Source organism: Perna viridis, chromosome 2, assembly GCF_037379345.1.
Source record: "Perna viridis isolate PV_CMFRI_1.1 ecotype Kerala chromosome 2, ASM3737934v1, whole genome shotgun sequence".
Taxonomy (NCBI): domain Eukaryota; kingdom Metazoa; phylum Mollusca; class Bivalvia; order Mytilida; family Mytilidae; genus Perna; species Perna viridis.
The window spans coordinates 29,964,011-29,983,636 of record NC_142446.1 but is presented as its reverse complement, the minus strand read 5'-3'; the positions used below and the strand labels follow the sequence as shown (position 1 = coordinate 29,983,636).

At 32.2% G+C, this 19,626-nt stretch overlaps 1 protein-coding gene across 6 annotated transcripts; it reads right to left on the bottom strand.

Annotated features, from left to right (window-relative positions):
* Positions 1-238: 238 nt before the first annotated feature.
* Positions 239-18,429, bottom strand: LOC148624565 (kelch-like protein 26). Of its 6 annotated transcripts, none has more exons than XM_088567247.1 (6): positions 18,271-18,429; positions 15,373-15,813; positions 6,854-6,889; positions 5,009-5,259; positions 3,524-3,677; positions 239-1,894 (listed from the first exon to the last, which is right to left on the bottom strand). In XM_088567247.1, exons 5-6 carry the CDS (start codon positions 3,647-3,649, stop codon positions 281-283), a joined length of 1,740 nt encoding a protein of 579 aa, XP_088423373.1. In that variant the 5' UTR covers positions 3,650-3,677; positions 5,009-5,259; positions 6,854-6,889; positions 15,373-15,813; positions 18,271-18,429; the 3' UTR covers positions 239-280. The 6 variants fall into 6 exon arrangements, with proteins under 6 accessions (XP_088423373.1, XP_088423371.1, XP_088423370.1 ...); XM_088567245.1 differs by having other exon boundaries at positions 5,148-5,259; XM_088567244.1 differs by lacking the exon at positions 5,009-5,259 and having other exon boundaries at positions 15,450-15,813.
* Between the last annotated feature and the right edge of the window lie 1,197 nt (positions 18,430-19,626).

The following is a 19,626-nucleotide window of genomic DNA, read 5'->3' as shown; positions in this document are numbered from 1 at the left end:
TGTGAAGATAATTTTTTGTCATGGGAATTTTCAGTAGCGGCAAAAGGAAAGACTGATGGACAAAGTGAATCAAACATATCCGCTACTCTTTTAGAGAAAGTATAAATAGTGGGGTAATTTTCGTGTTTTGCTACATCTAAGAGTTTCACTGGATGAATAATGTACACATGAAGAGAGCTAAAACTTCAATCACAACAAATTACAATTACATTTTTTTGAGAATTTGACTCAATAAAAATAAATTAATGAGATTTTTATTAAAAGACTCAAATAACTTTTTTTAACATGTAACAACTTTTTCATCATCAAAATTGACTTGCATCAGACAGCATATTGCTGAAGTGAGGTTTGCTCGCTGAGGGGCTGTGGCATAATTAGTCCATGTATCACAGTCTGGATCATATATCCAAATTTCATTTTCTTTTGAATTCTGGTGCTCATGTCCTAAAGACAAGATCTCATTCTCAAATACAATGTAATGACCTACAGATCTACCACTAAGAGTGGATGAAAGCATGTTCCATTGATTTGTCTCAAAATTGTAATACTCGATCGGAATTTGGCCATGCAAGGGAACACCTTGTCGAGGAATTCCTCCAAAAACATACATTTTACTCTTGAATGCTACCATTTCATGAAGCCGGCGAGCATAAAACATGCCTCTCATGGTTTCATATTTCCTTTGTGATGGGTTATATGAAATGAAAGTGTTTGTTGCTTGACGATCATGACTAGAAACTCCTCCAGAGAGGTAGATTTTGTCACCTAACACCTCTGCAGCAAGAGAATGAAGAGCATGTGGTAAGGGAGGTAAATCTGTCCAGGTATTTGTTTTTACATTGTAACATTCAACCGAGTCCAATATTGCAAACTGTTCATTGCTCCCACCAAAGACATAGAGATATTCACCATCAGCAATGAGCGCAAAGTCTAGCCGTAACTTTCTCATTGGACGCAATTCCTGTCCAACCAGATGCCTGGGATCAAACCTAAACGTTGAACTCATAAGAGTTCCTCCACCAAAGTCAACAACACGACAAATGTATGCAAAGTTATCTATCACATTGATACGACAATCCCTACTTCCATTTATATCAGAAAATAATCTATAAAAAAGTTCTGAAACAGGATCATAAGACGTGATCTGGAAAGGCTGATGAGAAGACCCGTAATGTGCTAATACAAGTGCTGGACGTGAGTGACGAATTCTGCAAGTTTCATCTATAATAGGATGTCCTTTACTGCAATCAGAATGAAACTTGAATCCTTTCAATACATTTTGAATTGATCCAGCACATTTCTTTATAATCTCACTATCTTTAACAGAACTAAGTTCCAGGTCTGACATTAACCCAAACCTGATATGATTGAGAACCCGTAATGCAATTCCTGACGTTAAACTGCTAGGATTAGCACGGAACCAAAGATCTAAGGTATGAAAAAGCTTGCTCTCTGAACAAGTCTTTAGTTTATCATCCTTAATGTAATCTATAAGATCATTAGCATCTAAGTCTACAAAAATTTTAGTCTTAGAAAAGTCAAAAAAGTTTGACAAGATCATACCGTGCCAATACTCTAACACTTGATCCAATGAATATGTATTAGCAATAGAAAGGAAATCCTGTGCATTCTCAAATGTCAACAAAGATTTTATGTAGGAACTACACAGATCAAGAGCTGACATGACCTGCAGGTGACTAGCTGTGTGAACAACTTCATGCAGGTTTACAAATGTAAGTGCAATTTCTCCACTGTAAATAAACTCTATAATGTGGTGAAGACCATCAGCAGTGACACCTTTTAGATCTATAACATCCTGTTTACTCTCAGCCATAGTACCAGAAAACATAACTCGAAAATAATCACTTGTTGCTGCCAGCAATGCTTTGTGAACCTGTGAAGAAGGGAAAAAAATTAATTAGCTGGAAGCCTGAAGTTGTGATAATGTTATACTACTACTTCTATTACTATAAATATATGAGAAAAGTGCTACCTTTAATGCCAGCAAAGGATTTTTAGTCTTGTAATAAATTATGGGCCAAGTTTGTAGAGTGTCGAAATGTCAAAATTTTGTCATGTGACCAATGCCAATAAGAATTCTCATGATTTTCAGACCACACAATTTGTTCAGATTGCAAACATGAAGTTTTTAAGCAGCACCAAATATATCAAAGGTGTAGGTGCATTAGGCCATGAATATGACCAAAAAATATCTGTTGTAAATGTAATAACACAAGAATTAATCAAAACATAGTAAATATGTGAAACAAATATATGATATATAAATTTTTATGGCATTAGTTCACTGTAATGACTTCATAATGGTACCAAAATTAAGTCATTTAACAAAATCTGCTGAGATTAATTACATCCATAAAATAAGGTCCCCATCCAACAAACAACATCATATTTTTACAAATTCTATTATGATGTGCCTTCAAATCTCATTAGTCTACAGCAGTGGTAAAAAAGTGATGTCTTATTTCTGTCATAAATAAATTCTACCCAATTTGAGCATCATCACAACAGAATTTTACTCTATATCAGTCAACATTTCGTGCAATACATAAACTATGTCTTTTCAAAAATATGAAGAAATAATCTAGTTTTATTAGAATTGTAATCAATTACTGGAACTTCCTTTCATCATTGTTTTAACAAGGATTGGCCACTTATGTCATTATCTATGAAAGCATTTGATAAAAATGAAATTGTTTCTTGGGTGTGGACACTATTCCCTTGCCAGAAATATGACGGGAAAATGACAAAAAAATACAAAAATTACAGAGTAATAAATTCAATAATTTTCAAGAATTTCTTTTATCCTTTTAATGCAAGATTTTTCAGAAGCCGTTATGTTTCTTCATTTGTTATGGATTCAAGTTCCAAAATTAATAATTAACACTTAACACAAGATGATTAATTTTCAGTTGTATTTTAGTCCAATAAGAGCTTTTAACTCCCCTTCTCCTTTGACATCCAGACCATATCTGCCTGCCAATACTAGTAATACATGTAATTTACTTACCGTCTACAAGGCAATGTAGCTAAGACACGGAAAAAAAATAAAGAAAAAATTTCTAGATTTTACTCAAACTTTTCTGAAAAGTTTGGGTGGGGTGAAGAATTTTATTATTTATTTATTTTTCCTCCAGTTAAACTGTCACGTACGCTGAAAAACAAGCACTGTTTTTATCATCATCCATGTGTGTTTGGTGATTTGATTCTACCAGCACAATTGTATTGAAAAAGCTCTATAAAAGTATACATGTCTCTAATGCCACACGCTTACCAGCTTTCATCGATTCCAAACCATTTTTCAAAGAAATAGCAGCAAAAAACTAGGATTAACAGACAGGAAGTTATTAATATTATAAATTGGGTCAGGACAAAATACAAAATATTTCCTGAAATTTGAGTTAGGATTATTTTTCAAAACACATTTTGAAAATTAAAAAGATCAGGACAGGCAATGAGATTTTTATTATTGCAGTATCCATTTTGTATACTTCTCATTCCATACCTTAAAGGTTCTGCCCTCTGCTGAAACTTGGAAATCACAGAGTTCATCTTTCTCTCGCAGACTTCTAAACTGTTGTATTACTGTATCTCCATATATATCAGACTTAGAAGGTTGGACACTCGTCATCGTCACATCATTGATGTTTTGAGATTTTCTGTAAAACACAAAATTTGATATTATTATTTATGTACACTACAAGCAGCCGATTGGTATGATTAAGTGTCCTCTATAATGGAAGAGACAATCAATTATAACAGGGGTTTAGGTGTTGCCCAGATCCCCAGAAGCTTACAAAATTTTGTAAAAAAAAAAAAATTCAATGTAAGAAAATAATTTATGTCAAATGACCAAAGGGTATTTTTTTTTCTGTATTACAATATCCTGGTTGTCTTAAGTCTCAAGCTCAGTTTGCCTTTTCCCAAATGATAAAGCTGCCTACAATATGATTTAATATTTTGTTTTGTTTTTGTTGATTTTCCTAAAACTGTTTTAATGTTCTTTTCTTTCTCTTATGTATATGCTGATTTGTCAGATATCCTTCCTCAGCCAAGTTCTCATTATAAACAATATAATATTACTATATACATTATCCTTAACTAATAACTCTAGAGAGTACGAATCACACACCCGGAAAATTTGAAAATCATGTGGTCACATAATTTGATCATTCAAACAAAAGGCCTAGTGTTATGTATACCTACATTATTCCAACCATCCTTAGTGACCTGAGCCACACAAAAGTAAAATGTTTGTAGAGGGAATTAAGGTCATTTACCTATTACGTTTCAAAACTTTGGCACTTGTGGTTTCTGAGGAGTTGATCTTTGAAAATTGGCCTATAAAAAACCTAAATAACCTCTGGTAGCCATCTTTTTTTATCAAGCTAAATGGAAATATTATCACATGAATTATTGGACCCAATTTAATATTATTTCTGCAATGTTTGGTCACCATTAACTTCGTAAAAGCAAAGATATAGGCCAAAATGTGGTTCCAAATAGTGTTTCAATTGCAACTTTGAGTGGCTGCAGCCACCTAGTTGAGAGTCACACTATAAGTGAATCCTTAGTAGAGGTCATTGAGGTCATTAACCCAATCAAGCTTCAAAATATTTCAGAGTAATTGATCTTCGAAAATTGGCCAATCAGATGCTTAAAAGGCCTATGGCAGCAATCTTTTTTAATCAAACAGAAACAAAAGCGGATCTTTTGTAGAGGCTCTTGCATACACCATTTCTGCTAAGTTTGGTTAAAATAGGTAAAGGGGTTTTCATGAAGTTGAGCATAATATGAAAAGTTTACGGACAACAGACAATGGACACAAAGTAGTGATATAAGCTCACTGGGTTGGTCCAAATAAGCTAAAAATAAAATAAACAAATGTTTTTATTTATACTAAGACAGACTCAAATTTCTGCCTGTTCATGTAATGCCATCTAACCAAAAATCATTTATATTAAAATGAGAGTAACACTAAGGTTGAAACCTTTATAAAACTGCAATCTGTACTTCCTATGACTGTCACCTGATTAATTTTGTCTTATTACTGTGTCTCAATTTAGATGATTTAGCTACATATTGAAGCAGGACGTTGTAAACATATACAACTGAATGAAAGGACTTGCTTTGTGTGCAACAGTATTGACATGTCCTGCTTGAATGTCCATTGTATGACAATACTACAGCAGATGTGAACTTTTGAATACCATTAATGAGACATTTCCACTCTTAAATAGCCTGTAAAATTTAGAAAAATTGTAAAATGTCCTAATGTGCCAAGATGTTATATTGATTCAAGCTTTTGTCAAAACCTGCAAACTGATTCTAGACAGATGAAAACTATTTTTATACCACTGATATTATTGATTCAAATAATTTTTATTTTTTTATTTAACTTTTTTGCATTTTTTATCAGAATCTTTTCAATATCTACATTTTTAACTAGAAAATTTTATTAGAATGTTAAGTTCTTGATTATGATCTAATGTTTTCAGTTTCAGGCTTTTTCTTAATTTTTGAAAGGAAATTTTTTTAAGAATTCTATTCTATTCAAGTTTTTAAACATCTCTAAATAACTCTTTTATGAATGGTTTAAATATTTCCTTTTATTGTAATCTATGTGTATTTTATGTTTATATTTATGGTGAGACTATCAGATACATGAATCATATCTTTTACACCTTTGAAACAAGTCATGTGGGAGATTCTCCCCTACTGACACAGATATTTTCACAGAAAATATAATATTAAACAAAGCCTCCATCGATTCCTACTTTCTTGAATTTTTCACCGATTTTTAGGAGTCTCCCCCTTACGAGAGGGTTAACAGGTATACATGTTTTTTTTTAAGTGGATCAAATTCCATACTTGATCCATACAAGTCACAACTAACTGCTTCATGGACCTTCTTCTAAGGCCTAAAATGCTCTAGATATGGGACAAGGTGAATAAATTCAGTCATTTGTGTTTTTGCCAATTAGGTCAACTGGGTCATTTCTGTTATCTAAATCATTTTGATCTCAATTCATGGATCACATAAATATGAAAAATATTATGCATCCTATCTATGTTTTCTACTTACATGTACATTAGGACAAACCATCACTGTTAGACTGACATCTATGTATGACTATCAAATAATGCAGACACAAGAAAAGACTTCAATAGTACTTCTCAATAAAGATGTTCATAAAACATATTGTCAAGCATGTCACTCTCACTGAGTCCACCTTATGTATTCCTTCTTTTAAAGTTGACATGGGTGGTTTTACTAACAGGAAGCTTGATGCTTAAAGTTTCAATACTGACATGAAATCACAGACTGACATTTGTTTACAAATATGAAAATAGGGCAAAATACTGTTACTGGGCATGTGCGTTAAACAAATGACATTCCGACATCAGCTGATCACTGGTAGAAGTAGGTTAAAGAATCACGTGGGAGGTACGTTTTGATAGAACACTGTAATTATACTGATAAGAAAGTCAGTAGTTAACCATTTCAATTGAAATTCCCCAGGGTAAACCATATTTCAGCACATTATTGCAAACTACAAGTTCAAAATCTCCAATTCTATTTCCAGACACCAGACATCTTTTTTCTTAAAAATTGGGTCATTCGGTCCGTCTAAAAATCGATCACAACACCATATAGCTGAAATGTCATTTCACAAAGAGGTTAGAAACTTCCTGTAAATAAAAGTTGTGACAAATTATCTTCCTGGTTTTTTAAACACTTTCTTGGTATTCGTGATTTAATACATTACCTAACCTTGTCATTACCGACTGATCAACCATCCTCCATTTTCAAAACTTAAGATAACTTTCTTACCTCCTTATGCTGAAGAGTGACATCACTACTGCCTGTCTTTAAACAAAAATATATAAAAAATAAAAATATTATATTATAATAATTGTATTGTAAGCTACAAAGTGTTTTCTTTGCAATCAATGAAAGGGTCTAATATATATAAATATCTAATTAATAATTATACTGATTTTATTCATTCATGTCTTCATTTAATTTCCTAGTAAAATGATATTAAGATATACCGGTTATTTGAAGCACATGCATAAACCAGGGAGCGTATATAAACTCCCTGCATATATAAAACACTTTATTGGTACAAACTATAACTAAGGTTTTTTTAAACGTCATTCAGTACTCTTACGAGTCTCGCACAAATTCATCAACAATTACTGAATGATTTATAATATACGCCCCTTTAGAAAAAATAATTGTTGAAAAATTGTGTGTGTTAAATCATGAAAAACACTCACTTCAAAATTATTGACCAAACTTTACGACAAACGTGATGATTTTTCATTCAGAAATGTCAACTTTCCTTTCATCTGTGGCAACATCCCTTCGGCACCTGCTTATAGAATGTTCATATCACAACTCATACGTTATGCCAGAGCTTGCCGAAACTATGCAGACTTTTTGTATCGCGCTAGAACTCTAACAAATAGGCTTCTGGAACAGGGTTATGTTGCCACAAGATTGAAGTCATCACTACAGAAGTTTTATGGTCGTCATCATGAACTCGTGAATGACAGTTTATTTTCAGCCACCGTTTAATGAAGCATACTTTGCAAAAGTAAATCCTAGAAATCGAAACGGATAAATGCCTTTTCTGGGGTAAAACTTCAAAATTTTTCAAGTAAAAGTCGATAAAAACTGGATTTTTTTTTAATTGATTGCATAGTAGATACAGAGTAAAATGTTCGTATATAAGCTCAGTGATGCGGTAGCAGCAAATACATTTAGTGATTTTGACCCCCACCCCCACCCCCCACCCCCCCAAAAAAAAAAAAAAAAAAAAAATCAATACTTAATGCAAATATTTTGTGGAAATATCATTTTTAAGAGAAAAAAAATCAACAGAAAATCTGAATTTTCTAAACATTTCAATTATTGTGCAAATAAAAGCATAAAGTTTTAAAATCTGACCACTGTGAAAAAAAAATTACACATTAAACATACCTAAAATATACCGTCCAAGGTACAACAACATATAAGTGACCCAGTTAAAATCCATATTTAGGCCATATGTATAGTTATATTTTTTATTCATATTTTCAGGTAATTTCATTAAACGTATAAACTGAACTTCTAGTTTTGGTAACCTTAAGAATTTTTATAGAAATGGTCTATAGTCATCAAATCATTTGGAAATCATGTGTTTGCCTAATAAGATCTCATATGTCGTTTTCGTTTTTCATAGCGAAATAATTCGTCCACTTACTAAAATAGGAAATTAATGAAATTGGCAGATCGACTGCAAGTTTCAAATGAATAAAGGTCATATTTGTACGTAAGACTGCAGTAGAAAATCAAAGACTGAAATTTTCAAAGTCGCTAATCATTAAATACTCCCTCCAACTAATTTTGGCTTACTTTCTACATCCGAAATGGCACGAATGCGATATGCTCTAAAATCGGGTGACTTCCGCTAGAATCTTGGTTCCCTTGATATGATTACTCTTCCGTTACCGTGATGACCCGAATGTTTTCAATCAAAACAACTGGTTATCAGGAACTACTAGACTAAACAACTGGCAATGGATATATACCGAATATAACATGTCAAAATCTGTATCACATGTGGTATCAACCCGAGACTCCTATATCCGGCCCGCAGGGTGATATAGGTCGAGGGTTGATACGACATGTGGTTCCTAAACATATGTTTCAACTTGCTATAATTTATGAAAATTCTTGTCTAGGGAATTAATTTGAAGATACCTTGGTGGGTGCAATTTGCATGATTCTTAGCTATATTTTCACATATGATAAAACTACAAAATAATGAAGTCACTAAATATTAAGTTGTTTCGTTGGTGTGGACACCATTTCTTGGCCAGACTTGGAAAATTGACCAAAAGTACAAAATGAACAGAATTCCTGAACTTTGGTAAACTTCAAGCAATTCGTCCTTTTTATGCAAAAAAAAAAAAAAAAAAAATCTTGATATTTTCTTAGTCGTTAAGATTGAAAGCCTCCTAATTTACAATTAACCCTTTCAACAGTTGATGATTAATATAAGTTGCATTTTAGGCCAATAAGATCCACTTCCCCTTTAAGTATTGGGTGGTACTTGAAATAACGGAGCATCATAATTTTATGGAAAGAGAAAACAGCAGTAAAGCACCGCAAGATTCATATATCAACGCCAAAAATACACATTACAACATAATGACCAACTCTGAAATCAACCATGCTAAAGATTTGACATAGTGCCACTTGATTTTATGTCTAGCGATATTATCGCCAGGCACAGCAAAGAAGAGAAACTGACGAAAACAACGGTGAACACTATATATGACAATTTGTGTCAGAATATCAAAGAAAGTGGACGAAAAAAAAAACTCTAAGAAACTCAATCTAAATTTTGATTTTAAAACTTGTTGGAATGACTAACTTACAGCCATTTGGGATGAAATGAGCAATGAGAGAAAACTACCCCAGTGCAATGGAAACAGAAATAGCCAATTCGCACTACGATGTGAACACACTAGGTCAAAGGATAACTCAGAATATTGAACACTAATTCAGACGAACAAAAGTATTGGATATTAAAAAATTGTGATCGAAAACCCAAATGAAAATTTGGTCTGTATTAAAAGCTCGACTCTAAACGAGTGCGGCCTTACAATGGTGGCATTCATTCTGGAATGAACAAGACTTTGATGATTTATATAATGGCAATACCAAAGATGTTTTTACTGAGTACCACAGGATCATACGTTAAAAAAAGCCAATACATTGTCCGGTTACATTACAAAGACGAAATTCAAGACATTGTTTACGTGCAAAACTAATAGCCTGTGGTAAAAATCGTATTGTGTTGGTTACACACCACCAATTCAAACAATGAGCAGTCCTACAGAAATTACCTCCTGTTCCTCATAGCGGTGTGAAAAAAAGTTCTCACTTTATTTCGAAAAATTGAAACTGTGTCTGCAAGAAAACACTTCTGTACATAATATAAGTGCAATTTTCTTCTTGTGCTGTAAAACCTAACTCTGTAATGATTTCTAAATATACACCTATCCTAAGAAAACACTGGGATTTCCCATGCTATTTATAGACCCTTCAATTCCGGTGACCAGTGCTACACTGCAAATCTGCTAACCCTACATGTCATTCTGAGGATGGATTGTGAGCTGACATATGTAGAATCATGCTGATATATAGTCCTCTACAGGTTAATGTTAAGGTAAAGTTCAGAGAAGCCATTGAATGTTGTGAAATTAGCATGGAAGTTTATGGGAAGTAGAATTAGTGGTTTCTAGCATTGAAAGAACCCCGTCATTTTATAAGCTTTACCGTATGTTTCGGTGGGTCTTTGATACAATCAGTCTGAAGAGAGGGCATCCTCTGACCCAGCTTTACTTAAAAACTCTTAACACAGATCCCAGGTATCTGATGAATTACCAAGAACCTTACCTTCTAAATATATTGACGACAATGACACCCTACTTGACGAACATAACGGATGTTTAAAAAGTTGCTCCATTTTAAGACCATTTTTTACACTTTTGTAGAAATTCCTCATACTTTGTGAGAAATAATCCCAAATCATCCTCCAAATATACAGAAGATGTTTACAAAATGCTGGAATTTTTTATCGACAATATATTTGTCCAGTGTGGTGGACGCGTTTTTCAACAAACGGTCGGCATTCCAATGGGAACTAATTGTGCTCCTCTACTTGCTGACCTATTCCTTCATTCTTATGAGGCTGACTTTATAGTGATTTGATCCGAGAGAAAGAATATCGTTTAGCTAGATCCTTTAATCTGAGTTTCCGCTATATAGATGACGTATTATTTCTAAGCAGTCCTAATTTTTGGGTACTACAGACACTGTGAAGTCGGCCTCATATCTTAACCTACACTTTGAAATCGATGGTAAAGGAAAACTGTTGACCAAACTTTACGACAAACGTGATGACTTTTCATTCAAAATTGTCAACTTTCCTTTCATCTGTGGCAACATCCCTTCAGCACCTGCGTATGGAGTGTTCATATCACAACTCATACGTTATGCCAGAGCTTGCCGAGACTACGCAGACTTTTTGTATCAAGCTAGAATTCTAACAAATAGGTTTCTGCAGCAGAGTTATTTTGCTACAAGATTGAAGTCATCACTACAAAAGTTTTATGGCCGTCATCATGAACTCGTGGATCGTTATGGTGTATCATCTGCGCCATGAAAACTGATTTGTTCAACGTGTCGTAGTTCTCCTTTCCTCTTTCATCTACCCCGGACTTGACTTTTTTATGAGCAACTCGGCGGGCGTTTCTAGAAAAGCAGAGGACGCTTACCCTACCGGTGCACCTGGTCCATGCTCCCAGTTTTTAGTGGAGTCCGAGTTGCTCATTTGCTTTTGTTACGTTGTATGTATGAGTTTAGTTATTCTATTATTCTGCAGTTCCATAAGGTTTCATACCATAAAGAATGGTTTTGATTGATATTGATTTGAGTTATAACCCTTATCACAAAGATCAATACCACCAAAGTCGGGCTTAAATTGATTTTGGATGTGATAAGGACCAGAAGGGGCTTAATTTACGGTCAGTCATTTCATTAAAAGTGTTTGAATCTTTGCGAAACAGCACTAATAAGTTCCATGCCATCAAAAAGTTTGGATATATTTAAAGAATTTTTGCCCTTATATCTCAAGAATTTTAAGGCCAAAAAGTGAAAAAGAGGTCAGAAATAAGCATTTTCTTAAAATTTGTTTAAAATGCTTATTTCTAATGATAAAGTGCCTTGCGTGACCACTTTCATTATGGTTAAAATGTTCTTAACCATTTAATCACAATAAAAAAAAAGCTGTATCAGTTTGAATTTTGTGTCAATACCTGTCTAAACAATGCAAAACTCGTTCAATGTTTTCCACCACGGTAAAAGTAAAACAGCTGTGTGGACGGCTAAAACATTTTTTACAAACTTTAATGAGCCTGGGGGTATTCGGTCATAGCATATACCAATAGAAAGACACATTTATGTAGTTCTTTTTATTATTGTACTCACTAATATTTAAGTAAAGTGTGATTAAATTTTCTGTTATTTTTAATTAATAATTGAAAGGCCTTTTGATAGGCCATTAAAGTAAATCATACATCATCACGACGGTACTTGAAACAATTGAAATATAGATAAACCGATTCAAGATTTTAACAACACAAAAACACTATTTTTTTATAACAGGTCTGAAGTTTACTATTTTATCACTTAACGAAAATCCCCACTTAAAGTGTTGCATTTAAGTACATTTCAGTCAATTAGAGAGAAAAATGACCCATCCCAGCCCAGTTATAGTAGAAAAGCCACTAACCGCAAACTCGATAAAGCAGACAACCCTTCTACAGCATCCTCCCAAATGAACTCAAAACCCTGACTTGGGTGGATGCTTCTACAGATGCTTCAACTAAAGAATGACCCGTTCCATCCATCAAATTCGAGCGGGATTCAGTCAGAAATAATACAATAACTTTATTTCAGACATGCATGTACGGTATTTAAAACTAATATGCAATGCAGTATTAGGTACCGATCATGAGGGATTGTTCCTCTTCTATACAGAGGAGCAGTCATGTTTTCTTTTACTTTGAATATAATGTCCTTTGATTTGTGCAGTTAGATTACGAGGATTTAGTCAGCGAATTAGTTAAACACAAACACATTAAACCAGACACAGTCGAAGTATTCTTTGTTAGACTTATCTCTGTATATTTTAATGTGTTCGTTCAGACATATGTAATGAACAACATACCATATCTAATGTTATAAACACAAATTAGTTTTTGAATCCCTGATTAGTAGGAAAAAAATAAGAAAAAGAATCAAAATCATGAACTAAATGTTAGTTGTGTTGCTTTTTGCATTTTCAGAAAAATGGTTTATTGAAACAATGGCACAATTCTCCATATCCTTTATAAATAGTATTCATTTTGACAGGCGTCTTTAAATATTTTTTAGATAGTTGCATACTTTTTTAAAATTGTTTAAAACAAAAATTGTAATCACGACCCTTAACATCCTCTGTCATGACTGAATTTTGATATCGATCTACATGCGATCATACGGACGTGACATCAGTTATTAGATTGCTCTCAAAAGTTCGACGTGTAAATTATCATCGGAAATGGGTTCTATTTGGAATTGATAATTAACTATTGTGTCGGGATTGAGAAACAAAGGATATTGCACATGATATTGCGTCAGTTTGATACTAGTATTTCAACTGTCACATATTAATCGTAACTTCATCGTTTTTTTTTTTTGCAATTCATTGTGTTGTGGAACAACAACAAAAAATTCAGGTAGCTAAACCTTAATCCACAAAAATATGAAGGTGTCTTCAATCTAAAATATATTTATTTTCTCTATTGTTTGTACCTTTTCTGCATTTGCTACTGATATTTTATTCAGGGCTACATGATTGTGCAACGTTTTTTCTTCACAAAATGAAGAAAATTTGCGTTAAAATTTCTGATATTCAATTGATAATACACAATATATTCACTACTAGTATAAAATTGCATGCATTACAATTTCATAAACTTGTCACATTACCAATATGTTTATGAAAACTAATTTACATTAGTATTTGAGTTACAAAACTGAAATAGAACTGATGTCATAATTTCTATTCATAAACAATAACATGTACTTGAATTTATATATTTACAATGTTGAAAATGATCTAGAAAATCTCCATACAAATAAATATGGAAAAAATGACTCGCGTTTTCATATATTTGGTGAGTGAAATTAAAAAAAAACACGACAGTAAAAAGTCATTTTTATCACTTTTAAGATAAAAGTTACCACGTCAAAAACAAAATAGTGAAAATACATGATTTCTTCCTTATGATATCTACTGACATGAATCCGTAGGAATAATGTAGCCTCTTCCAATATTAACAGTCGGTCAAATTAATTCAAATATGAATATTGGGACCAACAGCTGTTTTATATATATCATTCACTGTTAAATTAGTATACATGTAATAAAAAAATCATATAAATGTTCACTATCCAACTTGCAACTATGAGCCAGGCATGCGCAGGTTTATTTTCAGACAAAAATAGTAAGCACTCCCGCTATAACCTTGGTTCTCTTGATTACTCTCTCGCATAAATTTGTGTTTTTTCATTAATTTATAAAACCCCAGCATACAAAATATCTCACCAGACAGCATGTAAGTGATATGTCAATGTTATTTTTTTTTCAGTGGCTATGCTTTCACCAGTTTCATTTATTTGGTGTTGAATTAATTTTTTATTCAAAGTATGACTGAGATTTACTTAAATAATGCATATTAGAAAAGTGACAAAAAACTATAATTTTTAAACATTGATCCACCTGATCTTTACCACATCTATGAATAAATACATTTTGTTTATTTAAGCTTTTATATAACTTATGATGTATAGCAGGCAGTAGGTTAATGAACCCTGTTAATAACACGCCTAAAAAGGAAAACAAATGCACACAAAAAGATAATGTTTTTGTGCACACGACATAATGTGATGTGTACACGAATATTTTTCTTTGAATGCCCCAATCATAGCTCCTTACAAACTGACATTTTCATTATATATGCATATAAACGTTTTGTTTATCTATTTCATAGTTTCACATAAATGTGTATAAGTGTAAAATTATATTGAAAAATATAATGATTATAACATGTATATGAATTACACCTCCTACTTTTGGGTCATGTAAGGAATGACTGTGGCTTCCAAGAGATACATACAGGAATAAAAAGTATGTGAATGCAAACGTCAAAATGATAAATAAATAAATTAATTAATAATTATTTAAGCAAAAAAAAAATGTCAGCAATATTTAATGAATCAAATGCGTTAAAAAAGCGTTATCATTTTTTTTAATCCATGCACGCAATAAGCAAAACAAATAATTTACAGTAGTACTGGTTTAGTGTATGATTAACATTTGTATTGGCGGAGAAGATGGAACTGAAACTACGTAATGTTGTAAACAGGACATCAAGTTTATATCAACAATTAAATGGAGAATGCAATAAGAATACAAAAAAAAAAAGAAAAAAAGAAAAAAACACGGAATCCATGCATGTTTATTATAAGTTCAACTTTTACGAACTATCTGAAAAATATTTCTTTCAATTGTATTTATATTTTTTCCTTTTTTACAATTGAATACGATGGATCATATATGAGCATTTATTTTGTCTATTGATTTAATATACAGGTATAAATATTGTAACATTTCATTATGGAACAATTGTAATATTCATCATGGCCATGGAAGAAAATGCACAATAAAGCTTATACTTTGTACTCACCCTCCGAAGTCATTTAAACTACTAAAGCGCTAATATCTTTGAAAGACGATTTAAAGTGTTTTTGGTACATAACATACCATTTCCGAATGTTCCCGCGCTGTATAACGTAACACGCAGACACGGTTGTAAACAGTAGCATTCAAATTTAAGACTCCTGATTGGTGCATTTCCAGGTTAAGATGTCGTAGTATGCAGATTACGTAGTCTTCCATTCAGAAAAATATTAATATGCCCTATCTATGTACTTCTGGTGACGTGATTCATTCATAGATTTTATTCAAATATGCGTAGGAGTGGCTTGTTTTCACATGCCGAGACGACCTCTCTACTCATAACATGTCACTATCGCAATAAAACAGTTGGCGTGTAATATATGCATCTGCAGCATGTACGCACAACCATTTTTAACAAAAATATGTCGAAATCGTTGATCCGAAAAACCTGCAATGAGACAAAGTTATTATGCACATTTAAATAACGAGACACATATGCAAAATAACCACTTCCTGATAGTTACTTGTCTGTGTAGGAAATGGATTATTTTTTTTCGACCAATAATAAAATGAAATTTTTTGATGAGTCTGTTTGATGATTTGCTCATTAATCTGATATCCTGAATTACTCACAATTTGAGGTTTAGTACAAAACTCTTATTAAATATTACAAATATGCTGTATTCGTGTTTCAGATAGTGTTAACGTATCACCAACAGCATTAAAACCAGATATTCAAGACTATTATTATATTGTTCTTGTCAATAAATAGTAAATTAGTATATTTCATAACTGGTGTGCAAGCATTTGATTGTTTGTCTTTATGTATATATATATATAACTTCAAACTAGTGGATAAAATCAAAAATAGATTTAAACAAAATTGAAATGAAATTTGTGAGTTAAAACATATTATCAATTATTCAAAAAAAAGATAGATTATCATCACACCAGAAAAAAAGATGATCTAAGTATCAAATTACACCCTCATTCTTAATTATTAAAGTGAAGAGGAGCCATAACTGTAGTATGCATTATAATCAAGCATCATCTGTAATTGATAGTCCACAACATTTGCAAAGGTTCGAATGAATTTGGTGAAATGATTGATCTTCGGAAACTTACAATTGATATTACAACTAGATGGCTTAAGCCCCAATATCAAGTTGAAAGAACAAAAAACATCTAAAAAAATTCCAATGAAAAAAAATCTAGAAGTCTAGGCCTATGGCCTAAGATGACTGCCGCTTTTATGAACGACGGGATATCAGAATTTCTACACCGATCATACCGGTTTACATCTGGGTGGTTTGGGCCGTTAATGTCATCATCACATATATTTCATTAATTCAGTTATGATATTGAAAAGAAGCCGATATAACATGTCTTAACATTTTTGTTCAGATATGTTAACCTGATAAAAAAAACGAAAATAAACTCCAATAAAATAGCTTGAGAAGTAGGCCTTACAAATAGTTCATGATGAAGAGGATCATGTGGTACAAGTACATAGACTGGTCGGTTTCCCGATATGGACCGGTCGGTTTCCCGATAAGGCCATTGATCTAAGTTTTCTTTCCACATTTTAAGGCATTTCCACAAAACCGAATAAACAAAAAGAAGTTTTAGTATCCATTGTTTTTTTAAATGAGAATAATGAATTAGTGAACAATAGCCACGTTGAAAAGGTAAAAAGGAACTAGATTCAAATCAAATATGAATAAAACGTAAAAATATTTAAAAATATGTACCCAAATTTTCGGCCTCAAGGACAAATGTATCAAGAAGAAAAAGTATCTATCAATCCCTACCACAGAGACAAGGTGCCCTTCGTTCAATTTGAGCCACTTCACAATATATTTTTTATAACTTATTAAGTTATTAAGTATTATAACTTATAAGCATTTTAAACGTTAATTAATCAGTTGAACTCTTCTCGCACACAGACCTCTTCCACTACCACAGACAAATCAAATCTTTATAAATCTGATGTGAACTTTAAAACTCTTCATTCTTCGATATGTATTGTCATTATCAATGGTGTTTTTATGATGTCATACTATTTTTTCTTAAATCCAGACATGCCAGGATTACAGTGTTTCACCTCGTCGGGAACTTTAAATCCACTTCTTTGTTCTGTTTCTTACGTTTTGTTGAATTTTAAAGATAATTTGTATAAATGTAAGACCGGAGCAAAGCATAATATTTAAGTTGCGGTTGTGGTCTCTATTACCTCGTTCTTGGTTAGATAAACATTTTGATTTAGGAATTCAAGTTTCATAATATCTTTCTGAGTATAATATCCTATTTAGACATGTTTTTGAAATTCTAAAATATCATACACTTTGTACACTCGGTCCTGATATTAAACTTTTCAAAAGGCGAAAAATATATATATCGGTCTTCTCCTAAAATGGTATGCATATATTTTTAGACACAAAGTAACAATACTTTATCTAATCCAGGTGTATTTTCATGGCTCTTTTTAAACAACCAAAAACTTTGTTTTGCAAACAAGAGTTGTTTTGGACTATATCCATTATGATTATTTGTAGTTTATTAATAATACAAAGTTTGATATCAAGATAAGACCAATCTTTTTTTTAGTTGATATTTATATAAATGTCTTCTCATTAGTAGTTTGCGGTACATGTTGAATACACGTACTGGTTAGAATTGTCATCAGGGACCGGATATTTAAATGTAACACAGTCCTAAGTGTGTGAATACGCATGTATATCCCTCATAAGTGAACATTTACAAGTTGGTATGATTTTAATGGATTTTAAAGGAGCATATTCCATTGTTTTATTGCTCTCTCACTAGACTATGTTTCCAGGGATACTTTAAAAGAAAATTATTGAAAACGGAAAATGAGTAGGTGTTTGATATGATGTTTGCTTACCTGCAGAAAGCTGTATATATCATCTCATTCTGTTTTATCCGAGGCAACAATCGTAATCATTTATCCACGACAAGCACACAGTACAAATGTTTGAGCCCCTTATCGATGGAAACCTACAAGTTTGTAAACAAGTTGCTAAATGTAGGTTTTTGTGTCAAGGAAATGAACAAAAACTATAATCTGTTTTGTATTATTTAGTCAGTAAAGTGTGTCCGACATGTTTACAGCGAATTTTAGATTTCCTTAATAGGAAAATGGGTTTACTGGAACTATCAAAATTATACTGTGTTGTATCAATCAAATTAAAACAAATTGAATGTTGTTTAGTTAATGGACTTGCTTACTATCTGTATAATAGTTATCCTCTGTAGTATTAAATAACTGTGTATTTTATGACTCTCTCCCAATCAATACTTTTTGTACTTTGCTTTTGAACAAAATTAGACGCAAAATCATCGACTCTTTCAAATTCTTTTAGTGACAATAGGTAACCAAATTGCTTATATCTTATAAAGAGGAAATGTTATAATGATCTTAAATTTCTATAATAGACGTTTTTGATGGGTAAAACAGAGAAAAAATGTAATAAAAACGAAGTTAAGGTCATCTTAGTATTGTATATCTAATACAGATTTGAATTTATTGTTTTGCTGAAGCTAGTCTTATGGCACTTGAAAATTAAAAAAAAATACCATTTTATGAAACCAATTATTGTATTAGTAAGTTGCCCTTAAAGAAAACTGTATTCAGATATGCAACTGCGTAGACTTAAAATTTGATTTGATGTTTTTACTTAAATTATAAATAAGGTAGAGTTGCTACAAGTCTCTCTGTAATATATATTTATTATTTGATAGTAATGATATTCAATCATATAATATATATATTACAACTGGATAGTGAATGAATATTTAATAGTAATGATATTTAATCAAATGATATATATAATTTACAGAGAAGCTTGTAGCAAGACTCTAAATAACAACTTGTGGCGGATGTACAGAAATTTCAACAGACATAATCGCAGATTGATTGTGCATTACAATTAGTACAAATTAAGTACATCATTTTGTGCATGTTCTCAGTAAACGAATCCGAATAATAAATAATTTATGCCATGATGCTATTACTCCTTTCTGTAATAGGTAATCCAAAAATAAAACGAATGAACGGGATTGCAAATTTTGTGCGATGATACTGATTTTTGTGTGGTGATTTAGACCCTGGTAAACATGACGATCCATGAAATAGTATTCTTAGGCCAGCAAAATATTGTAAATTTTAAATGAAAACATGTTATTTGAACAATGTTCTGTTATCATTGTTGTAATATTTTCCCTAAGTACAAAGATTGAA